The 20,240-nt window shown below is 66.2% G+C and overlaps 1 protein-coding gene across 2 annotated transcripts in view; it reads right to left on the bottom strand.

Moving 5' to 3' along the window:
• The window catches only part of RPS6KA2 (ribosomal protein S6 kinase A2), a 28,306-nt gene extending 8,399 nt beyond the window's left edge, over positions 1-19,907 (bottom strand). Inside the window, exons 1-12 of one of the 2 annotated variants that reach the window (XM_056124890.1) lie at positions 19,679-19,907; positions 10,780-10,896; positions 9,811-9,892; positions 9,495-9,575; positions 9,097-9,176; positions 8,756-8,862; positions 7,575-7,612; positions 7,181-7,323; positions 6,607-6,677; positions 6,303-6,391; positions 2,956-3,020; positions 746-848 (exon numbers count right to left, since the gene is read on the bottom strand). In XM_056124890.1, coding sequence (XP_055980865.1) covers positions 746-848; positions 2,956-3,020; positions 6,303-6,391; positions 6,607-6,677; positions 7,181-7,323; positions 7,575-7,612; positions 8,756-8,862; positions 9,097-9,176; positions 9,495-9,575; positions 9,811-9,892; positions 10,780-10,896; positions 19,679-19,777 — 1,075 coding nt within the window. In that variant the 5' untranslated portion in view covers positions 19,778-19,907. The remainder of the gene's footprint in view (positions 1-745; positions 849-2,955; positions 3,021-6,302; positions 6,392-6,606; positions 6,678-7,180; positions 7,324-7,574; positions 7,613-8,755; positions 8,863-9,096; positions 9,177-9,494; positions 9,576-9,810; positions 9,893-10,779; positions 10,897-19,678) is intronic. The other variant, XM_056124891.1, reaches the window with a different exon arrangement.
• Positions 19,908-20,240: the final 333 nt, after the last annotated feature.

The following is a 20,240-nucleotide window of genomic DNA, read 5'->3' as shown; positions in this document are numbered from 1 at the left end:
ATGAGGTATGTGCAAACGTGTGCAGGTATCAGGCATGTGCACTTGCACGTGGGTGTGCGTGCATGTTTACCTGTGAGGCACGTATACGCACACACAAATGTGCGGAGTGCCTGTGCACATGTGAAGTGTGCAAGAGACGTGCACATACGAGGCATGTGAAGAATGTGCACGTGCGACACACGTGAGGTGTGCTTGCACGCAAGGCACGTGTGCAGGAAGCGAAGGATGAGCATGTATGTGTGTGTGTTGGGGCGGTACAACAGATGTGGGAATGCTGAGCCCCTGGAAACTCCCCTTTGGGGTGACATCGATGGATCGTTTTGGGGTGCTTGGGGAGGGAGCCAGGGCGCCCTCAAGCCAAGCTGTGCTGCACCCCAGAGGGGGCAAAGTGCCCAGGGGTTGGGGTCCACACGAGCAGGTGTGGAGCCTGTTTCCCATCCCGGGCACCTCGTGAAAAGCCCATGGCTTGGGCTGGCCCGTGCGCTCTAGTCAGTAACTCAGGGCTGCGGGAGGTCAAGGGGTCCGGGAAGACCTGACATTTCCACGAGGACGTTCTCAGGCAACAGCACAGACTCCAGCCCTCAAACCACCAGAACTGGATGGGCAGCGAGCCTGGGACAGCTTGGCGGGCATTTCCGCGGAGGACACCCAAGGCGGCAGCTGGGGTTCCCCGATGCCCATCCCAGGCGGGCCAGAGGGGACCCTCACAGGGCCCACAGGTTTGCTTCCACGCTGCTCTGCTCACCTGTGGGGGTCCGTGCTGTGAATTCGGGGTCGAAGTGGAAGGTGTCCTCAGGCCTGCCCACGGCCGGCCTGAAGGGCGGCGTGACCTCTCTGCGGTACAGTTTCTGCGGAGAAGCAGAGGGCACTGAGGGCGAGCAGGCCGGGCAGGCCGGAGTGCCTCGGTGCAGCTGTGCTGACCTGCACTGACGCAGTCCGCAGGGCACGGGCAGTGGGGGCAGCCCGAGCCCCCGGTCTGGTACAGCCTCAGCAACGTTTCTCCCCAGAGGCTCAGCCCCTTCACAGTGCCAGCAGGGCCTGGCCTACGTGCCATCCTCCTGGGAATGTGCAGGACTCTGCACCCACATATCCCAGAGACGGTCTGTGTGGCACCGTCTGTGGGCACTGCGTGTGGCCAGTGCCTGTGGGCAGCATCTGTGGCCACCAGGTCTGTGCACGAGGCCCGTGCTTGTGGGATGTCTGTGTTCCTGCTCCACGGACCTCCGGCACCTGCAGCCCTTCCTGCCTTTCCCTCTCAGTGAGGCGGCTGCCTCAGGGTTCTGCCCTCCCTTGGGGCTGGCAGACAGGGAAGGGGCAGACGAACTGTGTGGGTGAGGGCAGCCGGGGGCCAGCTGGGCCTGGGTGGTGGGTGCTCACTGAGTCGGCCCGAGGGCCTCTGTGCACTGGTCATCCGAGGGCCGAGGGACACGGCTTCCAGAGGGTGTGCGTGGGGCCTCCCAGTGCCCACAGAGACCCACTCCTGGCCTCTGGGCACTTCTGGTTCCACTCCTGGGAGCCTGCTCAGGGACCAATGGTGGCGCAGGTTGGTGCAGGGACCGGCTGGGCAGGTACAGGCTGGGAGTCGTGGGTCATTCCAGAGTGGGAGCAGCTTTGTGACAGGGAAACTGAGTCCCACAGGTCAAGTGCTGAGTGCAGAGGGGACCCAGGTTCTGCCCACAGCAACACCCTGTGGGGCGTTAGGTGCCCTCTGGGGCCTGGGGTGCCCTGTGGGGTATAGGGTGCGCTGTCGCCTTCACCTCGATGCCGCCAAGTACCGGTACCTGTCTACCCTCCACCTCTTACCTCACACCTGGTCACCCCCACCGTTTCCGCATCACACCGGGGAGAGTGACCGGCCTGCGGATACGACTGGGTGGGTTTGGCCAGAGCCCCAGCCCCACCCCATGGACTCCCTCACTGTCCTTCTGGTGTCGCCCCCAGCTCTGTATGCGGCCCCCGTGGGGTCTTCTCCGACTCAGCCACTGTGGGGAAGGACCTTGAAGCAGCTGGATATTGCTGTTGAGCAACTCTGGACAGGTCACAGGGTGGACCCAGGAGCACCCCACCCCTGGCCCAAGACAATGCCGGGCAGTCAGGCTGGGTGCCCATGAGTCTCTCGCTGCGTCTAGAACCATCTCTGCTCTGTCCAGTGTCCAGAACCATCTCTGCTATGTCTAGACCATCTCTGCTGTGTCTAGAACTGTGTCTGCTCCATCCTGTGTCTAGAACTCTCTCTGCTATATCTAGGACATCTCTGTTCCATGTCTAGAACTATCTCTGCTCTGTGGTGTGTCTCGAATTATCTTTGCTACATCTAGAACATCTCAGCTGTCTAGAACCCTCTCTGCTACATCTAGAATATATCTGCTGTGCCTAGAACCATCTCTGCTATGTCTAGAGCATCTCGGTTCCGTGTCTAGAACCATCTCTACCGGTGTGTCTAGAATTATCTCCATGTCTAGAACATCTCTTCCATCTAGAACCATCTCTGCTACATCTAGAACATATCTGCCGTGTCTAGAACTATCTCTGCTATGTCTAGAGCATCTCTGTTCCATGTCTAGAATATCTCTGTGTCTAGAACCATCTCTGCTCCACCCCGTGTCCAGAACTATCTCTGCTATATCTAGAGCATCTGTTCCGTGTCTAGAACCATCTCTGCTGTTCTGTATCTAGAATTATCTCCATGCCTACAACATCTCTGCTGTCTAGAACCATCTCTGCTACATCTAGAACATATCCACTGTGTCTAGAACCATCTCTGCTATGCCAAGAGCATCTCTGTTCCGTGTCTAGAACCATCTCTGCTCTCCAAGGCAGGGGGCTTCAGGCCACAGCTGTCCGGGTTGGGGGTCCCATGCTGAACTCCCAGCAGCCAGTGCAGAAGGCCTCACTCAGAGCGCCAGGGCAGTGCGCGCCCCCCACTCTCCCGCCCGCGTCACCACGTGCACTCACATTCCAGTCGATGGTGACGAAGAAGGGGTGACGCTTCAGCTCCTCCACACCGTCGAGGCCGGCTCCTGGGGGGCAGAGGGGCATCAGGCACTGGACAGCCCCTCCCGGACAACCCTGCTGCCACCTATGTCCGCCCAGTGGCCCCAGTAGGGATGGTGGGACAGGAGGGCCGGGCAGGGCGGGGTGGCTGGGGGGCCCGAGGCTGCGGCCAGGCCGGGGAAGGGGCGCAGGGCCGCGGTGGGCCGTCTAGGAGCACTGCCGGGGCCGTGTTCTCTGCTGCTCCCCGCAGGCTCAGGTGCCGGTGGGGACAGGTGTCTGACGCTCTCCCCCGGGCCGCCCAGCCCTTCCGACTCTGCCAAGTGCCCCCTCTGGATGGTGGCTGTCACACACAGGAGTCCATCGGAGCTTTAGGAGAAAGAACCGGAACCCAGAAAACCGCGCCAGTCTGCCTGGGGGAAGCAGGTAGGTTCTGGAGAAACTTGTGCTTAGTACCGTCAGTCATTGTCTGCTCTGGGGACGCTGTGACTTAGACCGATGACGGGCCCTGCTGTGTGGCTGCTCGGGCCTGACGCAGTGTCACGGGAGGAGGCCAGGCCCCAGAGCACTGAGAGAGGAGTGTGCATGGGGCAGCATGACCCTGAGCCGCTCCAGGGTGCCCGCTGCTGGTCTCTCGCCCGAGCTCTCCCGCAGGGAGCAGCGTCACTCGGGGGCCTTGAGCTGAGCCCGGGCCCCTTCCCTGCTCTGACAGTGCCAGCCCGCAGGCCGGGCAGCCTTGAGCCCTCGGAGCTGCAGGAGACCAAGGGTCCTCACCCGCCCAGGCCGTGACTCGTTCATCCCGACAGCGCGGGGCTAGTGGGCAGGACTGCCCGCCCACCCTCGGGTGTGGTCTGGGCTCGCACACAGCCCTTCCACATCCTCCCACCACCCGGGCTAGATGAATGTGGGGGACTGAGGCCCCCCTGCTGAGAAGGGACAGCTGGACGCAGGACGGCACTGGGTGGGCGGGCAGGCAGGCAGACGTCTGCGGCAGGGGCGCCTGGCTCCATGGCCTCACCCGGGCCTCGGAGGGGCAGCTGCTGCGTAACTCCGGCCTCTGGGGGTCAGAAACTGGCCTTGGGCATCAGAAGGGGGAGGCACTGCCCGGGCCCAGCCACCTGCACCCCTGCCCTCGCCTGCCCTGGAGGGGCACTTCCTGCCGGCCAGGGCGCCAGCAAGGACCCTGCAGCTCCCAGTCCTTGTGATCGATGACAACTTCTGGGGCCTCTAGGCCCTGCAGAGGCCCTCCTACCCCCCGCACCCCTGCGGCCTGGCGTCCCCCTCTCCCCACACCCCTACGGCCCAGCACCACAGCTCCACGGCTCTGGCGCAACCAGCGCTGACCCTCCAGTCCCCCAGCTCCTGGACAGCACAGCCACTCAGTGGCCACACCCATCTCGGGTCCCCCAGCGCCGACGGCCCCGGGGCTCAGCACAGCAGCCGGGCAGCAGGAGGTCAGTGGGTGAAGACGGGGCCGGGGCGGAGACAGCTGACAGCTCAGGATGCCCAGACCAGCCCAGAAACACTGGGAGGGACTCGGGCAGCGCGCAGAGCCGGTCACCCTGCTGCTGAGGGCAGGCCGGGGGCGGGGGGGGGGGGGGCGGACAGGGAACACTGGTGGCGGAAAACTGGGAACACGGTGGCAGGAAGGACACGTGGGGGGTTGGTATTAGAATGCCGAATGCACGAAACCACTGTCTGAGCACCACCTTTGCAGCAGTGTGTCGAGTTTCAGACACAAAGAAAGAGTGAGATTTTATATGATTCCCTTTTCTCCTATTTGTTTAAACCTCAACACTTTTGTTCTAGTTTTCCTCCAAAATTAAAATTCCACAGAAAACTCCATGAAAGCTTTTTTCCTGCCATCCCCGGCTGTGCTCAGAGCTCGTACCCTGGCTCGGTGCTCAGGGATGACTCCTGGGGGGCTCAGGGGAGCACTTTTGGGGCTGGGGAATCGAGCCTGGGTCCTTGCGCCCACCCTCTCTCTCGGCCCCCAAGCTGAGATCTGCAGGTGATCGATTCAAGCTGACTGCAGTGATGTTTGGGAAACTCGCGGGGGCAGGAGAGGGTTAGACCATCAGCCCACAGGACACGGACGAGTCCGGCTGGGACCCAAAGGCTCCTGTCCAGTCCCACAGCGGCGGGGGCATCTTCCCGGGAACACCCCAGCGAGGACTCCCCTGAAAAGCCCCCCAGCTTCTTACTGGGACTCGGGGAGGCGGGACAAGCTCACGTGGGTGCAAAGAAAAGAAATAAATAAGGAACTGGGTACAAAATGGATCCCTGCGCCATGAAAGCTTAGCGCTAACGTCAGGCGTTGACAGTGTCCAAGCCGTGCTCCCTGGACGGGGGAGTGGGCGGGGCAGAGCTCCTAGTGACAGCACGCATACAGGTCTCACACGTGTGCACACTCACATGCGTACACACACACACACACACACACGTGCTCACGCATCATCCTTACTCCAAAGAGAAATACTAATTTTTATGGCCTCCTCTCGGCAGCAAGTTCCAGGCGAGGGGCTGCCATAGCAAGCAGCAGGGAAGTCCCCGGGGCCTTGGGAACTGCCTCCTCTGGGGCGTCTGTCTCTCTGCTAAGTGGCTGCCGCAGCTACTCCCTGCGGCAAGGCTGTGATGCCTGCCCTGCTGTAGCTGTGCGTGGCAGTCACTCTTGATCACGGCCACCGCACGCTTTTCACGCCCAGAAGCGATGCTTTGATCCCAGCAAACCACAGAGCCAAGGGCCCAGGCCTGGGGAGCTATTGTCCCGCTGGGCTAACACTCCAACCGGTCCACCGCCACAGGGCAGTGAGAAGAATCAACTGCAGAACGGTGAAAATGCAGTGAATTGTGCTGAGCGATTTTAAGTTACGGAAGTGTTGTGTGCTGTGTACGCAAAAGCAACACTCAGGGGTGAGGGAGGGGAGGGGAGGGGGGAGGAGCTTGTAGGGAGGTGCTGCCCCCGGAAGGGGGCCCTGAGTGGGGTGAGACGCCACCCACTGGCACCCACCCGCGCATTGGGCCCCCCACTCTGGGAATCGTGCCCTGCCCAGACCCTGCTCACACAGTGGGTGCATCCCCCGGCCCCGACCCTGCCCCTACCAGGACCCCAGGGGGCTCCACTCACAGCCGGGGGTGGGCTGAGGCCTCTGGGCCCTGCAGCAGGTGTGGACGCCCTGCGCCCCGCAGCGGGCATTCCCCCCGGGATGGGCGACCCCTGCACTGAGTAGGACCCGGGGCAGCTGGCCGGGGGGAGGAGGGGGGCGATACAGAGCCCCGAGCCGTCCCGCAGGCCCTGCGGCCACCCTTACCCAGCCGGTTGCACGGGTTCCGCTTGAAGAGCGCCCTCAGCAGGCCCTGTGCCTCCGCGCTCAGGAACTGCGGCATGCCCAGCTTGGCTCTGAAAGGCGGCCAGGGAGAGGGTCTGACTCCACCCAGGCCCACCCAGGCCCTCCCGTCCCCCCACCCCCATGTGCCCTGCCCTCGGAATCTCACGTTGGAGGGCCCCTGCCTCAGCCCTGGGATCCCGTGCCTGTGGGCCCCACGGGCAGAGCCCGCCCGAGAGAGGGAAGCGGGGAGGAAGCACCCGCCGCCCCCTGCAGGCCGGGCACCTACTTGAGGATGAGGGCCATGGTCTCCTTCCTGTCCTTGCCCTGGAACGGCAGGGAGCCCGTGAGCATCTCGAACTGCGGGACACAGGGCAGTGTTGGACGCTGGCAGGGAGCCCGGCCAGCACCCTCGGGGCCCCAGGAGGGTGGTGGGGCCACGCATGGGCCACCGGGTGCCCAGGACAGGGAACACGGCGGGGGTGGGGGCTGAGCCAGGCACTGTGAGTGCCCAGGACAGGGGGGTGGGCATCCCCGGTGGCAGGGGGCATCCCCGCACGTGGGAGCCATTTGCCCGGGAAAACACGAGCACAGACAAGGGCGTGCAGGGTCGCGGGATCTGGGGTGTGGGGACTCTGCGCCCTGTGGGCACACCGGACACACACAGGCCGGCCAGCCGGCCGCTCGGACAGACGCCTCCTGACCCATCAGCCTGCCCTGCACACGGGCGGGGGAGCCCCACGCACCACGCTGCTCCCCTGCCCCAAGCCGCAGGAGGGGTCAGAGGGCAGAGGGCAGCGTGCCCCCGGAGGTGTCAGGGTCGCAGGTAAGGGGTGCCGTGCTATGGAGCGGTCGGGCCGTACCATGAGCACGCCGAAGGACCACCAGTCCGCGGTGTGCGTATGCCCGCGCCGGCTGACCACCTCGGGCGCCATGTACTCAATGGTCCCGCAGAAGGAGTAGGCCCGCTTGTCGTGGTCCACCGCCTCCTTGCTCAGCCCGAAGTCTGCGGGCGGACGGCAGGAGCACCTCACCCTAGGCCCTGCCTGAGCCGGGACCCCGGCCCACCCAGGGCACTGCAGCGGGTGGGAAGGCAGGGCACGAGGACCAAGGACAGTGAGGAGGGCCCCAGGACGGGCTGGGGAGGGGTCCCGGGGACGGATGGGGGAGGGTCCCAGGACGGATGGGGGAGGGTCCCGGGACGGGGGGGGGGAGGAGCGTCCCAGGGGTGCACGCAGGTGGCACTGTCCCTCTCACCTGTGACCCGGATGTGGCCGTCCTCATCCAGCAGGACGCTGAAAGGCAGGACTCGCTCAGACGGTGCCAGGCAGTGCAGACACCTGGCCGACGCAGCCCAGGACACAGGGCTCTGCCTGCCATGGGCCCACACAGTGGGGCAAGGGGACCCCACTCTGCCCACACACACAGCACGCCGAGGGTCAAGACCCCCCGAGCTCTGAGCCAGCTCCTGCCCCTCACCCCTGGGCGCGCCCCCAGGCCCTTGGGCTCTGCTCGGGTCCGAGCTCTGCCCCTGCCCCAGAGCCAGACCGGGCCAGGTGGGGGCTGACGGCAACAGGCGAGCCTGGGACACAGGAGGGGCTGACAGCCGTGTCCGGCCAGGCCCAGCCCCTGCTGCTGCCCGCTCTGGGGCCCAGTGCCCAGAGTCAGGGTGGGCTGGAGAGGCCTGAGGTGACCGCTGTGGGTGGGCCACCAGGGGAGGGACCCAGCCCCCTGGGTAAGAGGCGCATGGAGCACCCCTGGGGCCCCACCCGGGCACATGAGAGGGTGAGACTCGGGGCTGGCGGGCAGGTGGCGAAGAGCAGGCCTGAGGGGCCGGGCACCCTGCTGGCACCAGGGCCCTCGGGGGTCAGGGGTCACAGTGACAGAGCAGGGTCACGGGGTCACACGGAGCCTGTCAGAGCCAGGTCGGGGTGACGTCAGCATGGAGCCCCTCCGCGCGGCCCAGCGCGGCCACTGCCAAGGAGGAGCCACTTCCACTTCCCTGCCCTGACCATGACCCTGCAGGTGACAGCCACGGGGCCCACGCCTGCCCCCGGGGACCCTCCAGTGTCCAGCTGTCAGGACTCGCCCCACAGTGAGCACCAGCTGCGTCTGGCCAGCCACGGAAGCAGCTTCACACTCGGCGGTACGTGAGTGGACACTGAGGGAGGAGGCCCCGGGCCCAGGAGAAGGGGCACAGATGGACACACGTGGCCTTCCCAGCCGCCCCCCGGCAAGGCTGACCTCTCGTGGGGTTCTGGGCTGGCCAGGCCCGCCTGGGAACCCCCGAGCTGTGCCTAGGGCTCTGGGCAGGCTTGGCGCACCGTGTCCAGGGGCCGTGGGGGCCCATCTCGGAGCCACTGGCCGCCAGGTGCCCGTCCCCACCTCCCGACCCTGTTGTGCAGGAGAGGGCGCGGGGTCCCCCTGCCCCCACTCACTTCTCGGGCTTCAGGTCCCTGTAGATGATCCCCAGGCTGTGCAGGTGGTCCAGGGCCAAGGCCAGCTCGGCCAGGTAGAACTTCACGTCCTCCTCCGTGAACATCACCTGGGGAGGGGGCCGGGTCTGTCTGGGCCGCTGAGGCCGGTGCACCCAGCAACCCGCCCGGGGGGGCCCCGGGGTTGGCTGCCTCAGGTCTGCACACTCACACCTGCACGCACCTGCAATCACACACACACACACACAGCTGCACACGCATTTCACGTCACTCTCAGCAGCACTCACGTCAGACGCTCTGTCGACACGCACACACACACACCAGCTGTCCCGGGGGTCCCCTACCTCCTTGGAGAGCCGGGTGAAGAGGTCCCCCCCGCGCAGGAAGTCCAGGATCAGGTAGAGCTTCCCTTCCGTCTGGAAGGCTGCGGGGGCGGGGGTGGCATCAGCAGGGTGGGGGGCATCCGCCTGTGTCGGCCCCCTTTTGGCTCTGCGCCCGCCCGTCTCTTCTTCCTCTCGCCTCCTCGCTCTCCTCTCCTCCTCTCCCCTCCCCTCCCCTCTCTCCTCTCCTCTCCATCCCCACTCTCCATAGGTCAGTCCTGGTGTGGGGAGGGGGTCCTACTGAGCTCAGGACGGGGTCCCAGCTGGGGACGGTCCTGGGGAGGGGAGGGGGTCCTGGTCAGGGAGGGGGTCCCAGCTGGGGAGGGGGCCCGGCAGCTCCCGGGAGGGCGTGGCCGGCTCACCGTAGTGCAGCTTGACGATGAAGGGGTGGCTCACTTCGGCCAGAATGTCCCGCTCCATCTTCGACCTGACCCGGTCCCGGACTGTGGCGAGAGGCGGCGGCGTGAGTGGGGGCCTGGGGTGTGGGGACGCCAGCTCCGCTCCACGGCCACCAGCCCACGGGCAGGAACGGACCACGGCCACGCCAGCCTCTGCTCACCCCCGCGCCGTCCCCGCAACCACTGGCCCAGGAGGCGCCCTGAGCACTGGCTGCTCCCCCAGCGCTGCTGACCAGGAGCCCCTGTCACCCCTCCCTCCCGCACCCTCAGCCGGCCTCACCCTTCAGCGTCGCCTTCTTCAGCACCTTCATGGCGTAGAGCTGCCCCGCGTCTGAGCCGCGCACCTTCCGGACGAGGAACACCTGCAGAGACGGGCGCAGGGTGCTGAGGGCGTGGCCTTGATCCTCTCCTGCCGCCCCTCATGGGCTCCCTGGGAAGGGCCACACGCCCCCACAGCGACAGTGTGGGGGGGCCCTGCCTGGCGGGTTCATCTCTGCTGGCTCTGCCTTGCCGGGAGGACGTGAGGGGCAGCGTGGGTGACAGGGGCCATCTGGGGACCCAGGAACAGGCCACCAGAATCTCTTCATTCAGGCCTCTAACCACTGACTGCCCCCCACACCCGCGTGCAGCCCCTGGTATCTCGTCTTCCCCCTCAAGCTCGGCCCGGTCTGTACTTCACTCGTGCAGCCCTCACGGACTGAGGGGGGCGGGAGCCGCCAAGCCCCGGGGGCTCCACACGCCCTCGTTCCCTTCCCACAGAAAGCTGCCGACTGCTTGCTCTGGAGCCACGCTGAGTGGTGTCGGGAACGGGCAGTCCAGGGCATTCCCAAACAGCCGTCGCGTCCCTGCCTGCCAAGCTGCCCGGGCTCTAACGCGCGTCCCGCTCCCGAAAGTGGTGAGCCTGGAGCGCAAAGGCGACTGGACAGGGAGGAACATCTGTGTGTGTGTGTGTGTGTGTGTGTGTGTCCGTGTGTGTGTGTGTGTCCACGTGCAGTGCCTCCCACATGCAAGGTGTGACGGAATGCGTGTGCACACATGGGAGGTGTCCCTATGGGCACGTGTGTGCAGGTCTGAGCATGCGCACACACACACACACGCAAGCATCACAGGTGTGTGCCTGCCTGTGTGTGTGGCATGGTGAGGTGCCACAAGGGCGGTGCATGCCCGGTGCCCGCGTCTGGCCTCAGGGAGGCTGCCTGCCTCTCCGTCTGTGTCCGCACACGGTGCCCTGGCAGCTGCCGTCACGCACCTTGCCGTAGGAGCCTTGTCCCAGCACTTTCAGGAGTTCGAACTGGGACGGGTCGGCCTTCTCCGCGCCCTCCTTCACATGGTGGCTGATGGGGATCTCCTTCACGACGCCTTCCTCCTGCCAGGGAGCACTCGGTCAGCGGCTGCCCAGGGCCGGTCGTTCCCCCAGGGAGAGTGGCCCAGCCCAGCGTGTCAGTGCCCCCACAAAGAGCAGGACGGGCCAGTGCCTCCCACCCCCCGGAGTGCAGAAATGCCGTGTGGACAGGTCAGTGCCCTCACCGAGAGCAGGATGGGTCAGAGCGTGGCCACACCCATGGATGGGTCAGTGTCAGACCCACCCATGATGTGTGTTGGATGGCCCAGTCCAGCCTCCCCCGTGTGGCTCTCATGGACCCCTCTGTGCCCTCAGCGTGGGGGTCACTCGGCCAGCAGGGCCCGGAGTGTGCGGGGGCAGACCCTCTGCTCGTCCCGCCGGCCCCACCTGACTGCACCTTGGCCGACGTGCCAGGGGTCCGGGCCTGGGCGGAAGGGGCCATGCAGAGGCATGGGGGCACCACCGGGGCCACTAAGGTGTTCGGACGCACGGTCCCCTCAGCTCATGTGCTGCTCGTAGCAAGTGGAGACAACGGGACCCCGAGGGGTGGCCCAGGCCCGGCTGCCTCTGGGGGTGGCTCAGGGATGACTCCCCCTTGGTGACGGGCCTGGAGCAGCCTGGAGGACACTCTCCAGGGGGGATGACAAGGACCAGACGCCCAGGCCCCCGAGCCTGCTGGACACACCATGCAGCAAACCAGCGCGCGGCCCAGCCCCAGGCTCATGGGCCCAAAGCACAGAGGCCCGTCCCGCCGGCCACGCGGAGGAAAGGCAGGGAGCGAGATTCGGGGTCCCCGAGTTCCCTCTCAGCTCGCAGGGCTGCTCCCGACAACGGGCCACCTTCAGCTTCTCTGTCAGTGTTGGGCCGCATGCGGTGGAGCTCAGGGACCACCCCTGGTGGGGGTTTGACCAGGGCCGCCCTGCGCCTACCCAGAACCCCACTTCCCACTGGATCCCCCCGGAAACCGAGTCATTCCTGCATCTGGCGGCGGTCGCCCCGACCCCTGAGAAGGTGGCCACTGGCCCGGCCACGCCAATGTGTCTCCCCCTTCGGAGGGCCACGGAACGGCCACGGGGCGGGTGGGAGGTGTGCACTGACTGGCTCCACTGGGCAACCGGACGTGCAAATGCCCGGGCCGAGGACAGTTCCTGACATGGGCCGGCACAGGGGCTGCAGGACGCACCATCCCCGGCCACTCCAGGGGCCTTCCTGGGGGCCCGCCGGGGAACTGCCAGGATGTCTGCAGTTCCATGCTAGGAGCCCAGCCCTGGGGATGCCCCCCTGGTGGGACCCGGGAGGCTCCCGGAAGCAGGAACATGCACAAGGCACATGCCAGCTCGCCCGGCCGCACTGCCAGGGCCCGGAGACCCCCGAGGGCACCGCTGATGGCAGAGGCGCGGCCTGTCCCGTGTGACCTCATGAGTCCCGAAGGTTAACCCTTGCCTGGCGTCTCCGACTGAGCCCGTCTTTCGTTCAGAGCAATGCTGTGGCTTGAACGCGCCCTGGGACGTTGGTCGCTTCCTTCCCGAGAAGAGGACATCGACCCCGACAGCAGCGTGCAGACCGCGGCGTCCCGCCCACGCTCCACCCGAGCCCCCGGAGCCGCGAGGGCAGCCGGCGGCAGCCGCGCCGCGAGGACGAGCTCTGGCGGGCGAGCAGAGGCGCGGGGGGTGGGGGGAGGCCCGCAAAGTGAGCAGCACCCACAGAACACGCGGCTCCCACGCGGCACAGATGGCAGACGTAAACACGGGCAATCTGCGAGCGGGCGCCCGCCTGGCAGGCAGCTGGCCGCGTGGGGCCTGCCTGGAGACGGGGCCTCGGGGCGGGCGGCACCGGCTGACGGGGGCTCAGCAGGCCGCGGGCTCGGCCTCGGCGTGCGAGCGGGGACGGGCGTCTGGTCTGCCGTGAGTCACGAAGGAAGGGGCGTCTGCCCTGCGGGGGTGTGCGTGCCGCGGGCCGGGGCGGCTGCGGTCACTCTCGAGAGAGCCTCCAGGGCGCTGGAGTCCCCCCTAACCCGCACCCCGGGCATGGCATGGCTGCACCACATGGGGTGGGGTGGCGGGCCAGACATCACCGGGCGCGTGGTGGAAGGAGACGCTTCCGCGGCCACGTTCTGGCCACAGTCTCGTTCTGCCAGGGCCCACGGGCCACAGTTGCCCATGACCAAAATTTGCCCAAAGCCACGTTCTGCCCATGGCCACAGTCCGCCACAGCCACAATCTGCTCTCAGGGCCTGGGAAGAACAGTCACCTGCCCTTGGGGTACCGGAAGGACCATCACCTGTCCTGGGGTGCAGGAAGGACCATCCCCAGCCTTCTGCGAAGAAAGAACCATTATCTGCCCTGGGGGCACAGGAGGAAGTCGCCTGCCCTCGGGGTACAGGAAGGACCATGACCTGCCCTGAGGTGCGGTCAGGACACTCACCTGCCCTCGGGGTGCAGGGAGGAGTGTCACCTGCCTCGGGGTGTGGATGGTTCTTCCCCAAGAGGCCCACCGGGCTCTGACCACAACACGGCCCCTTAGAACCCGAGGGGATGTCTGTCCCTCTCTGCCGAGGTCTGGGAGCTGAGGGGCAGTGAGGAGTCTGGCAGCGCCCAGAGCCCTTCTCCCGCACCTCCATCAGGTCTGCAGGCTGAAGACCCCCCATCAGACTCCACCTGACCTGCACACTGGGGACCCCCAGGAGACCCGCAGACTGGGGACTCTCCCATCACACCAGACTTTATTTATTTATTTATTTATTTTGCTTTTGGGGTCACACCCGGCGATGTTCAGGGGTTACTCCTAGCTCTGCACTCAGGAATTACTCCTGGCGGTGCTCAGGGGAACATATGGGATGCTGGGAATCGAACCCAGGTTGGCCGCGGACAAGGCAAATGCCCTACCCACTGTGCTATCTCTCCAGCCCCCACGCCCAGACTTTAGACTCCCCCATCAGACCCGCAGGCTGCAGACCACCCCTGCTGTCTCTGGGCAGGGTGGGGTTGCGGCTCCTGGGATGGGAACCGGCACTGAGTTCTGAGTCTCATCCCACGACAAAGAGGGAGGGGTCTGGGAACAGACGAGTGGGTGGCGAGGGGGCCGGGGCGGGTGTGCGGGAGCCCCCGGTGTAGCTCCCCGAGGCTGAGCCACGGCTGGGGAGGAGACTGCATGAAGGGGTGCAGAGCTACAGAGAGGGGGTGTCGGGTGTGGAGAGAGAGGGGGGTGTCACAGCCCCCACCCTGCAGAGCTGAGGTCGGCCGCGCAGTCCCGAGGAGCGGTCTTGGTCTCCGCAGAGCAGTGGCCACGCCCCCTGTGGGGTGACGGGGTCTGTCCTGGCCGCCCCACGCCTGTCCATGGCGGCGTGTGCAACGTGCCACTTGTGGTCCTGGGATGTCGGGGGCGTCTCCCCGTGCGGAGGACCCGGGGCCGTGGGGTCGACAGTGCCCACTGCGCAGGGCCAGGCGCTGGGGGAGGCGCCCGGGAGCGTCAGCACCCCAGGCGCGAGAGAAGGACTCGCTGGATCTAAGGGCCTGGGGCCGCCCAGCCTCACTCAGGGCAGTGAGGCCTCGCGTGGGCGCAGATGTGCGTGCTGGTGGGGAGGCCCTCAGCGAATGCCACGGGACGCGCGCAGCTGAGCACTGCAGGGTGACGGGATGTCAGAATACCGGCACGTGTAGCTGCAGGAACAGAGGCAGGGCCGGCCCTAGGGGAGATGCCAGCCGAGGCGCAGAGAGCCCGGGCCCCATCCCGGCACAGCCGATGCCCCCGCACCGCGGGCTGGGCTCAGGGCGGGCAGGGCCAGGAGCGCCTCTGCCGTGGCGGGGTGGACCTGCGGCTGCTGCTCTGGCCCGTGGCGCTGCTGCCGGGCCTCTGGCCACAGGGCTCTGAGTGTGCGAGCCGTGACGCGCGCCATCAGCCACCGAGCATGGGCACGTCCCTGGCTCCGAGGCCACTGTGGAGTCTCGGGTGTCAGGGGGAGGTGAGGGGTCAGAGGGCAGAGGGCAGGGGTGACGGGCAGACTCAGCTGTACCCACAGCTCAGTGCACAGGCAAATGGACACGCGGGGGGCCCCCGCAGGAAACAGGCCGGGCGACAGGACGCGGGCAGGGCACACCCACCCCCACACGTTCCCACACGTCCCCAGAGCCCGCCTGCCCCACTCCTGACACCCCCAGGCACCTCCCCGGCCGGGGCCCTATTCTCTGCCCCATCTGACGCAGAGCGGGCTGGCCAGGGTCCCCGAGGGTGAGGCAGCCGTGACCGTCCTCCATGCCAGGGGCGGCAGGTGGGAGGTGCTAAAAATAAGCCGCCGGGCTCCGCTCTGCGCCCGCCACCAGCAAGGCCAAGGATAGGGCCAGGCCGGGCCGTGGCGGGCGCGAGGGGACAGACAGAGACCAGAGCCCCGCCCCCCCAGCGCTGCCCTGCTCCCGGGGCTGTGACCAGTCCCTGCGTTTCCCCACAACTCTCGTCTCTCCGGGTGATCCCTCCACCCCACACCCTCACTGGGCAGCCACGTGTGGCCACGAGAAAGCACGGCCATTCTGCAGGGTCTGGACAGGGCGGGATTCGGGTGCGGCCTGCGGGGAGACCCTCTCTGGGCTGGTCAGCATGCCCGATGCCCAGGTGCCTCAGTGACAAAGGGGCGTGTCTCCCCTCACCCTGATCTGACTCGGCCTGTGCCGGGGCCACCACAGACCCAGGACACCCCCGGGTATCCCAGGGGCCCCACCCTCCAGCAGCTGCAAGCCCAGTGCCCGGCCAGTTGGCACCTACCAACTGGCCCGCAGCGGGAGGGGCCTTAAGCGCTCGGAGGCTGGAGAGCGGCAGCTGCAGTGAGAGACCCGCCTCCCCGAAGGGGTCCCACCCGAAATCAGCTCTAGGGACCAGAGGCCCAGCGCCAGCATCCCTGGCAGGTGGAGATGAGGAGACAGGTGTGAACTGCACATGTGGAGGACGCGGGGGACAGGTGTGAACTGCACACATGGAAGATGTAGGGGACAGGTGTGCTGTGGGCATGTGGAGGAGGCAGGGGACAAGTGAGAGCTACAGGACTGTGGAGGGTGCAGGTGACAGGTGTGCTGTGGGCATGGGGAGGGAGTAAGGAGGGGGGCAGGGAGCATGGGGGTCCTCAGCAGCTGCTGCTCACGATGGCCCTGCTGTGCTCCATCTGAGCCAGACCCCGTGTGGCCCCGGCCCCCACCCCGCTGCCCAGGAGGGCCCAGCCGTGTCCTCCCGGCGGGTCTGGGTGCGCTGCCCTGGCCGTGACCTGCAGCTCGACTGGACGGTGGCCAGTGCCCACGACTGGAGTCTCACTTCATGGTTTGACCAGTGAAAACAGCAGCCCAGTGTGTGGGCAGCACCCGTGGGGTGGGAGGCCAGCTGCCCGCTGCAGGCCTCATGCCCCCTGCTCCCTCCCGCCCTCCAGAGGGCCCCACCCTAGCTGGCCACAGGGCCACTCCCCGCACCTCAGCCAGGACCAGCAGACTCCGAGCACTGTGAAAACATCGGCGACCCCCTGAGGCTGTCACCCGCGCCACGCCCTGCTCTCACCCACACACACTGCAGCTCCTGGCTGCCGCCCGAGGGGGCTGCACACGGGACGGACACGGCAGGACTGCCCGGCCTGCCTACACCTGTCACGAAGCCCAGGATCCCCAACCTCCAGGGAAGATTGCAGAACAATAGGAGGAGGGCGGGCACGGCCCTCAATAGCTGGAGAGGAACTTCCTTTCAGAAAGTCCACCAGTCCGCGGTCACCTCCAGACCCCGTGCTCCCAGTGCTGAGACGGCCCACACCTGCTTCCACTCGGAGGCAGGAGGATGTCAGGCAAGCACGCAAACGGCGTCACACGTTCCCTCACACACACTCACACATGCACGCACACGCTGACCTGTGCTCACATGCATTCATGCACCATCACATGTTCACACACATGCACACACTGTTGTGTATTCACACACATTCATGCACCATCACATACACACATGAACACGATCCCGTGTTCACACACATACATGGACACACACACTGTCATGTATTCACATACATTCATGCACCATCACACATACATGCACACAGTCACGTGATCACACACTCATGCATCATCACATACACGCGTGCACACTATCACGTGTTTACACACATACATGGAAAAACAGTCGTGTATTCACACATTCATGTGCCATCCATCACGTGTCACTTACACACATGCACTCACACACATTTGTGAACCACCACACTCACACACCTGCATGCACATGCTGTCACGTGCTCACACGCATCTATGCACCATCACACACTCACACAGATGCATGCACACACCATCAGATCTTCTCATGCATTCATGCACCATCACACACTCACATGCTCTCTCACACATGCATCACACGTTCACTAACACACACGCCATGCACGTACACTCTGTAACGAGATCACTCACACATGCATGGAGGCTTACGTGGATGCACACGGGTGTGTTCAGACGGACGCTCTCATGCTTGCTCGCTCACATGTACTCACACACTCACGTGTGCATGCTTACACACATGTACACTTTCACACCTGCTTGCTTACATGTAGACTCACGTCACACATACACACACCCACATGTGCACTCACTTATTCACATGTACACTCTCACACACTCACACATACATCCTCACACGCTGGACTGCTCCCATGTACACGCTCTTGCTCGCCCTGCGTGCACTCACTCCCACGCACACGCTCCCGCTAAGCTCACTGTATTCTTCCACGTCCACTCACAGGTACACCCTCACGGTGGCTCACGCACGTCCACTCACACGTTCACTTGGAGGCACGCTCACTCCCACGCACACTCCTGCCCACAGGCACTCTCCAGCAGTCACGCGGGTTCACATGAACTCTCACGCCAACAACCCCCCGGGCTCACTTGCACATTCACAACTACACGCCCGCACAAACGCAGTGCACGCACCTGCAGGTTCACGCGCACACTCACACCACCCTGGAGGCTCACACGACCCACCAAGCTGGACTCCCTGTTCTCACCGACAGGGTGGGCGGGAAGAGGCCAGGGCTCCTGCCCAGCCCCCGGCACAGCAGCCCCCCAAGGCAGCGGTCTCCCTCCGGAGCCCCTCACTTCCCCGGCCAGTGCTCAGCCTCTGGAGAGCACCACGCAAGGCTATTTCGGCCGGGATCCAAGCACAGTCGCCAAGTCTAAGCACGTGACACAGCCTCTCTGTTGGCTCGCGTCCGACTACACGCTGCGTTCGGACGAAAAGCAGAGCTAACCTGGAGAGCAAGCCCGGGCACACGAGACGGAGCCTCTCGCAGAAGCCCACCAACGCGCCTGTCCGAGAGCCCCAGGTCCGCAGCACACACGCCAGATTCTGAATTTTAAAAAAACCTGAAAGAAAATCTTTGGCCTGTGTGTATGTATTTTCAATTCACAGGAACAATAAAAACGCTTCCTTCCCCAAACACGTTCTTTGCCACTAGTTCCCACAAAAGAAAAACCAAGTGCCCACACGGCCCACCTCTCGGCTCGAACCCCTTCCCTTTCGGACTCTGCAGTGTCCACTGCACCTCAGGCTGGGAGGAGGGGGCTAGTGGCCCGAGATGGTCAGCCACATGCACGCAGGACCCACCAGCAGGCGAAGCACCAGAGAGCAGCCCCTCAAATCCCCACAGGGCAAAACCCTGAGGGTCTCAACAAGACCCCTCCCCCGCTGCTGCGGGGAGTGGCGGGGACACGGGCCGGCCGTGCTCTCCGGAAGGTCTGCGGTCACGCAAAGGCCTCACGCCTGTCCCCCGCTGGTCCCGCAGCCCGGCCGCTGGTGGGAAGGCCACCGGGGCTCCGTGCCAAGTCCCACTCGCACCTGCCGGGGAGGGGACAGACAGGGGAGGGGGCCGTGTCGTGGGCGCAGCCTCTGGTGAATCAGAACATTCCGGGCACCAAGGCCAGCTCTGCTGGGAGTTTCTGTCCTTGTCAGCCGTGGCCGGGAAGTGCCCGGAGCCCAGGAAAATGACTAATGTGTATCCTCTGTGCCCGGAGGCCCGAGCACGCCGGGGCCCACCCTGACCAGCGGCTGCGTTTGCGCGACAGACAGGCGGTGCCCTCGGAAGCCAGCCGCCGGGACGCCTGGCACTTGGGATTCTGCCTCCGTCGGTATCACAATAGAAACTTTTGAAAAAAAAAAACCAAAAAAGTCGCTTTCATGTCTCTTCCGGGGCTTGGCTCAGAGATCTCTCCCGGTGGCGCGGCGGAACCCACGCCCGCGCGGAATCCCAGGCAGCGGGGACAAAGGACCAGGATGATGACATTGTTCCAAGGGCTGCGCCTCCACCGGCGAGGACCCGGCCCAAGCCCCTCCGGGCGGGGACCAAGGCCAGGCCCTGCCCAGGGCCCCGGGAGGCTCAGGGCCTGCGCCCGCTCCCGCCGGCCTCCCCTGCTGTCTCGGGGCGCTGCCCGTCTCATCGCAGCACACGGGCCAGGCTGGACTGCCCGGGAAGGACACGTCCCGGAGGGCCACGCGTGCCCCTGGAAGCCGGTGGGTGGGCGCGCTGCCCAGCACCCCTGGGTCTCGGGCGGGCACGCCCAGGCGCTGGTCCCGTGCAGGGCGGAGGCTGCCGGGTGGGCTCACAGCGGGACGCGCCCCTGACCACCGCCCTGACCATGCCCTGGCCACTGCCCGCTGCAAGCGACCCGGGAGTGGGTAAGGGTCTGCACCGGACGGAGGGCAGCACGGCCCCGCGCCTCCCGGAGCGGGCAGCAGCAGGTGGACGGGCCGCCCGGCCCGGGACCCCCGCCGCCCGGCGCGACCCCCGCCCCGTGCTCACCTGCAGGCGGCCCAGGCTGGCGCTCCTGCAGCGCGACCGCCGGCGCAGGTACACGGAGAAGAACCTGCGCACCGTGAACTTCCTCATGGCCGGCTCCATGGCCCCGCGCGCGGCCGGGGCGCCCGCACGCCCGCGGGGCGCATGGCACGGGCTCGGGTGGGCGCGGGCGCCCGCGGGGCACAAAGGGCAGCGCGCCGGCCGCCGCCGCCGCCCGCGCCCGCGCCCTCCCGCCGCCGCCGCCGCCGCCGGGCCCGGCCGCCGGCCCCGCCCCGCCCCGCCGCTCCGCCAATCGCCGCGCGCCGCCCCGCCCCCGCTCGGCGCCCGCGCCAATCGGAGCGCGCCGCCCCGCAGCCCCGCCCCGCCCCGCCCCGCCCCGCCCGCGAGAACCTGCTCCCCGCGGTGGCCCCGCCCCCGCCGCCACTGCCAATCAGCGCGCGCCGCCGCCCGGGGCCACGCCCACCCCCCCGGGCGCTCGCGCCTACTCCCGAGTCCGAGTACACCGGGGCTCGGCCCCGCCCCCCGGTCCCCTGCCTCCAATCAGCGCCCGCCGCCGCCCGCAGCG

Source organism: Sorex fumeus, unplaced genomic scaffold (genome assembly GCF_029834395.1).
Source record: "Sorex fumeus unplaced genomic scaffold, SorFum_2.1 ptg000052l, whole genome shotgun sequence".
Classification (NCBI taxonomy): Eukaryota; Metazoa; Chordata; class Mammalia; order Eulipotyphla; family Soricidae; genus Sorex; species Sorex fumeus.
This window is presented reverse-complemented; position numbering and strand designations above follow the sequence as displayed.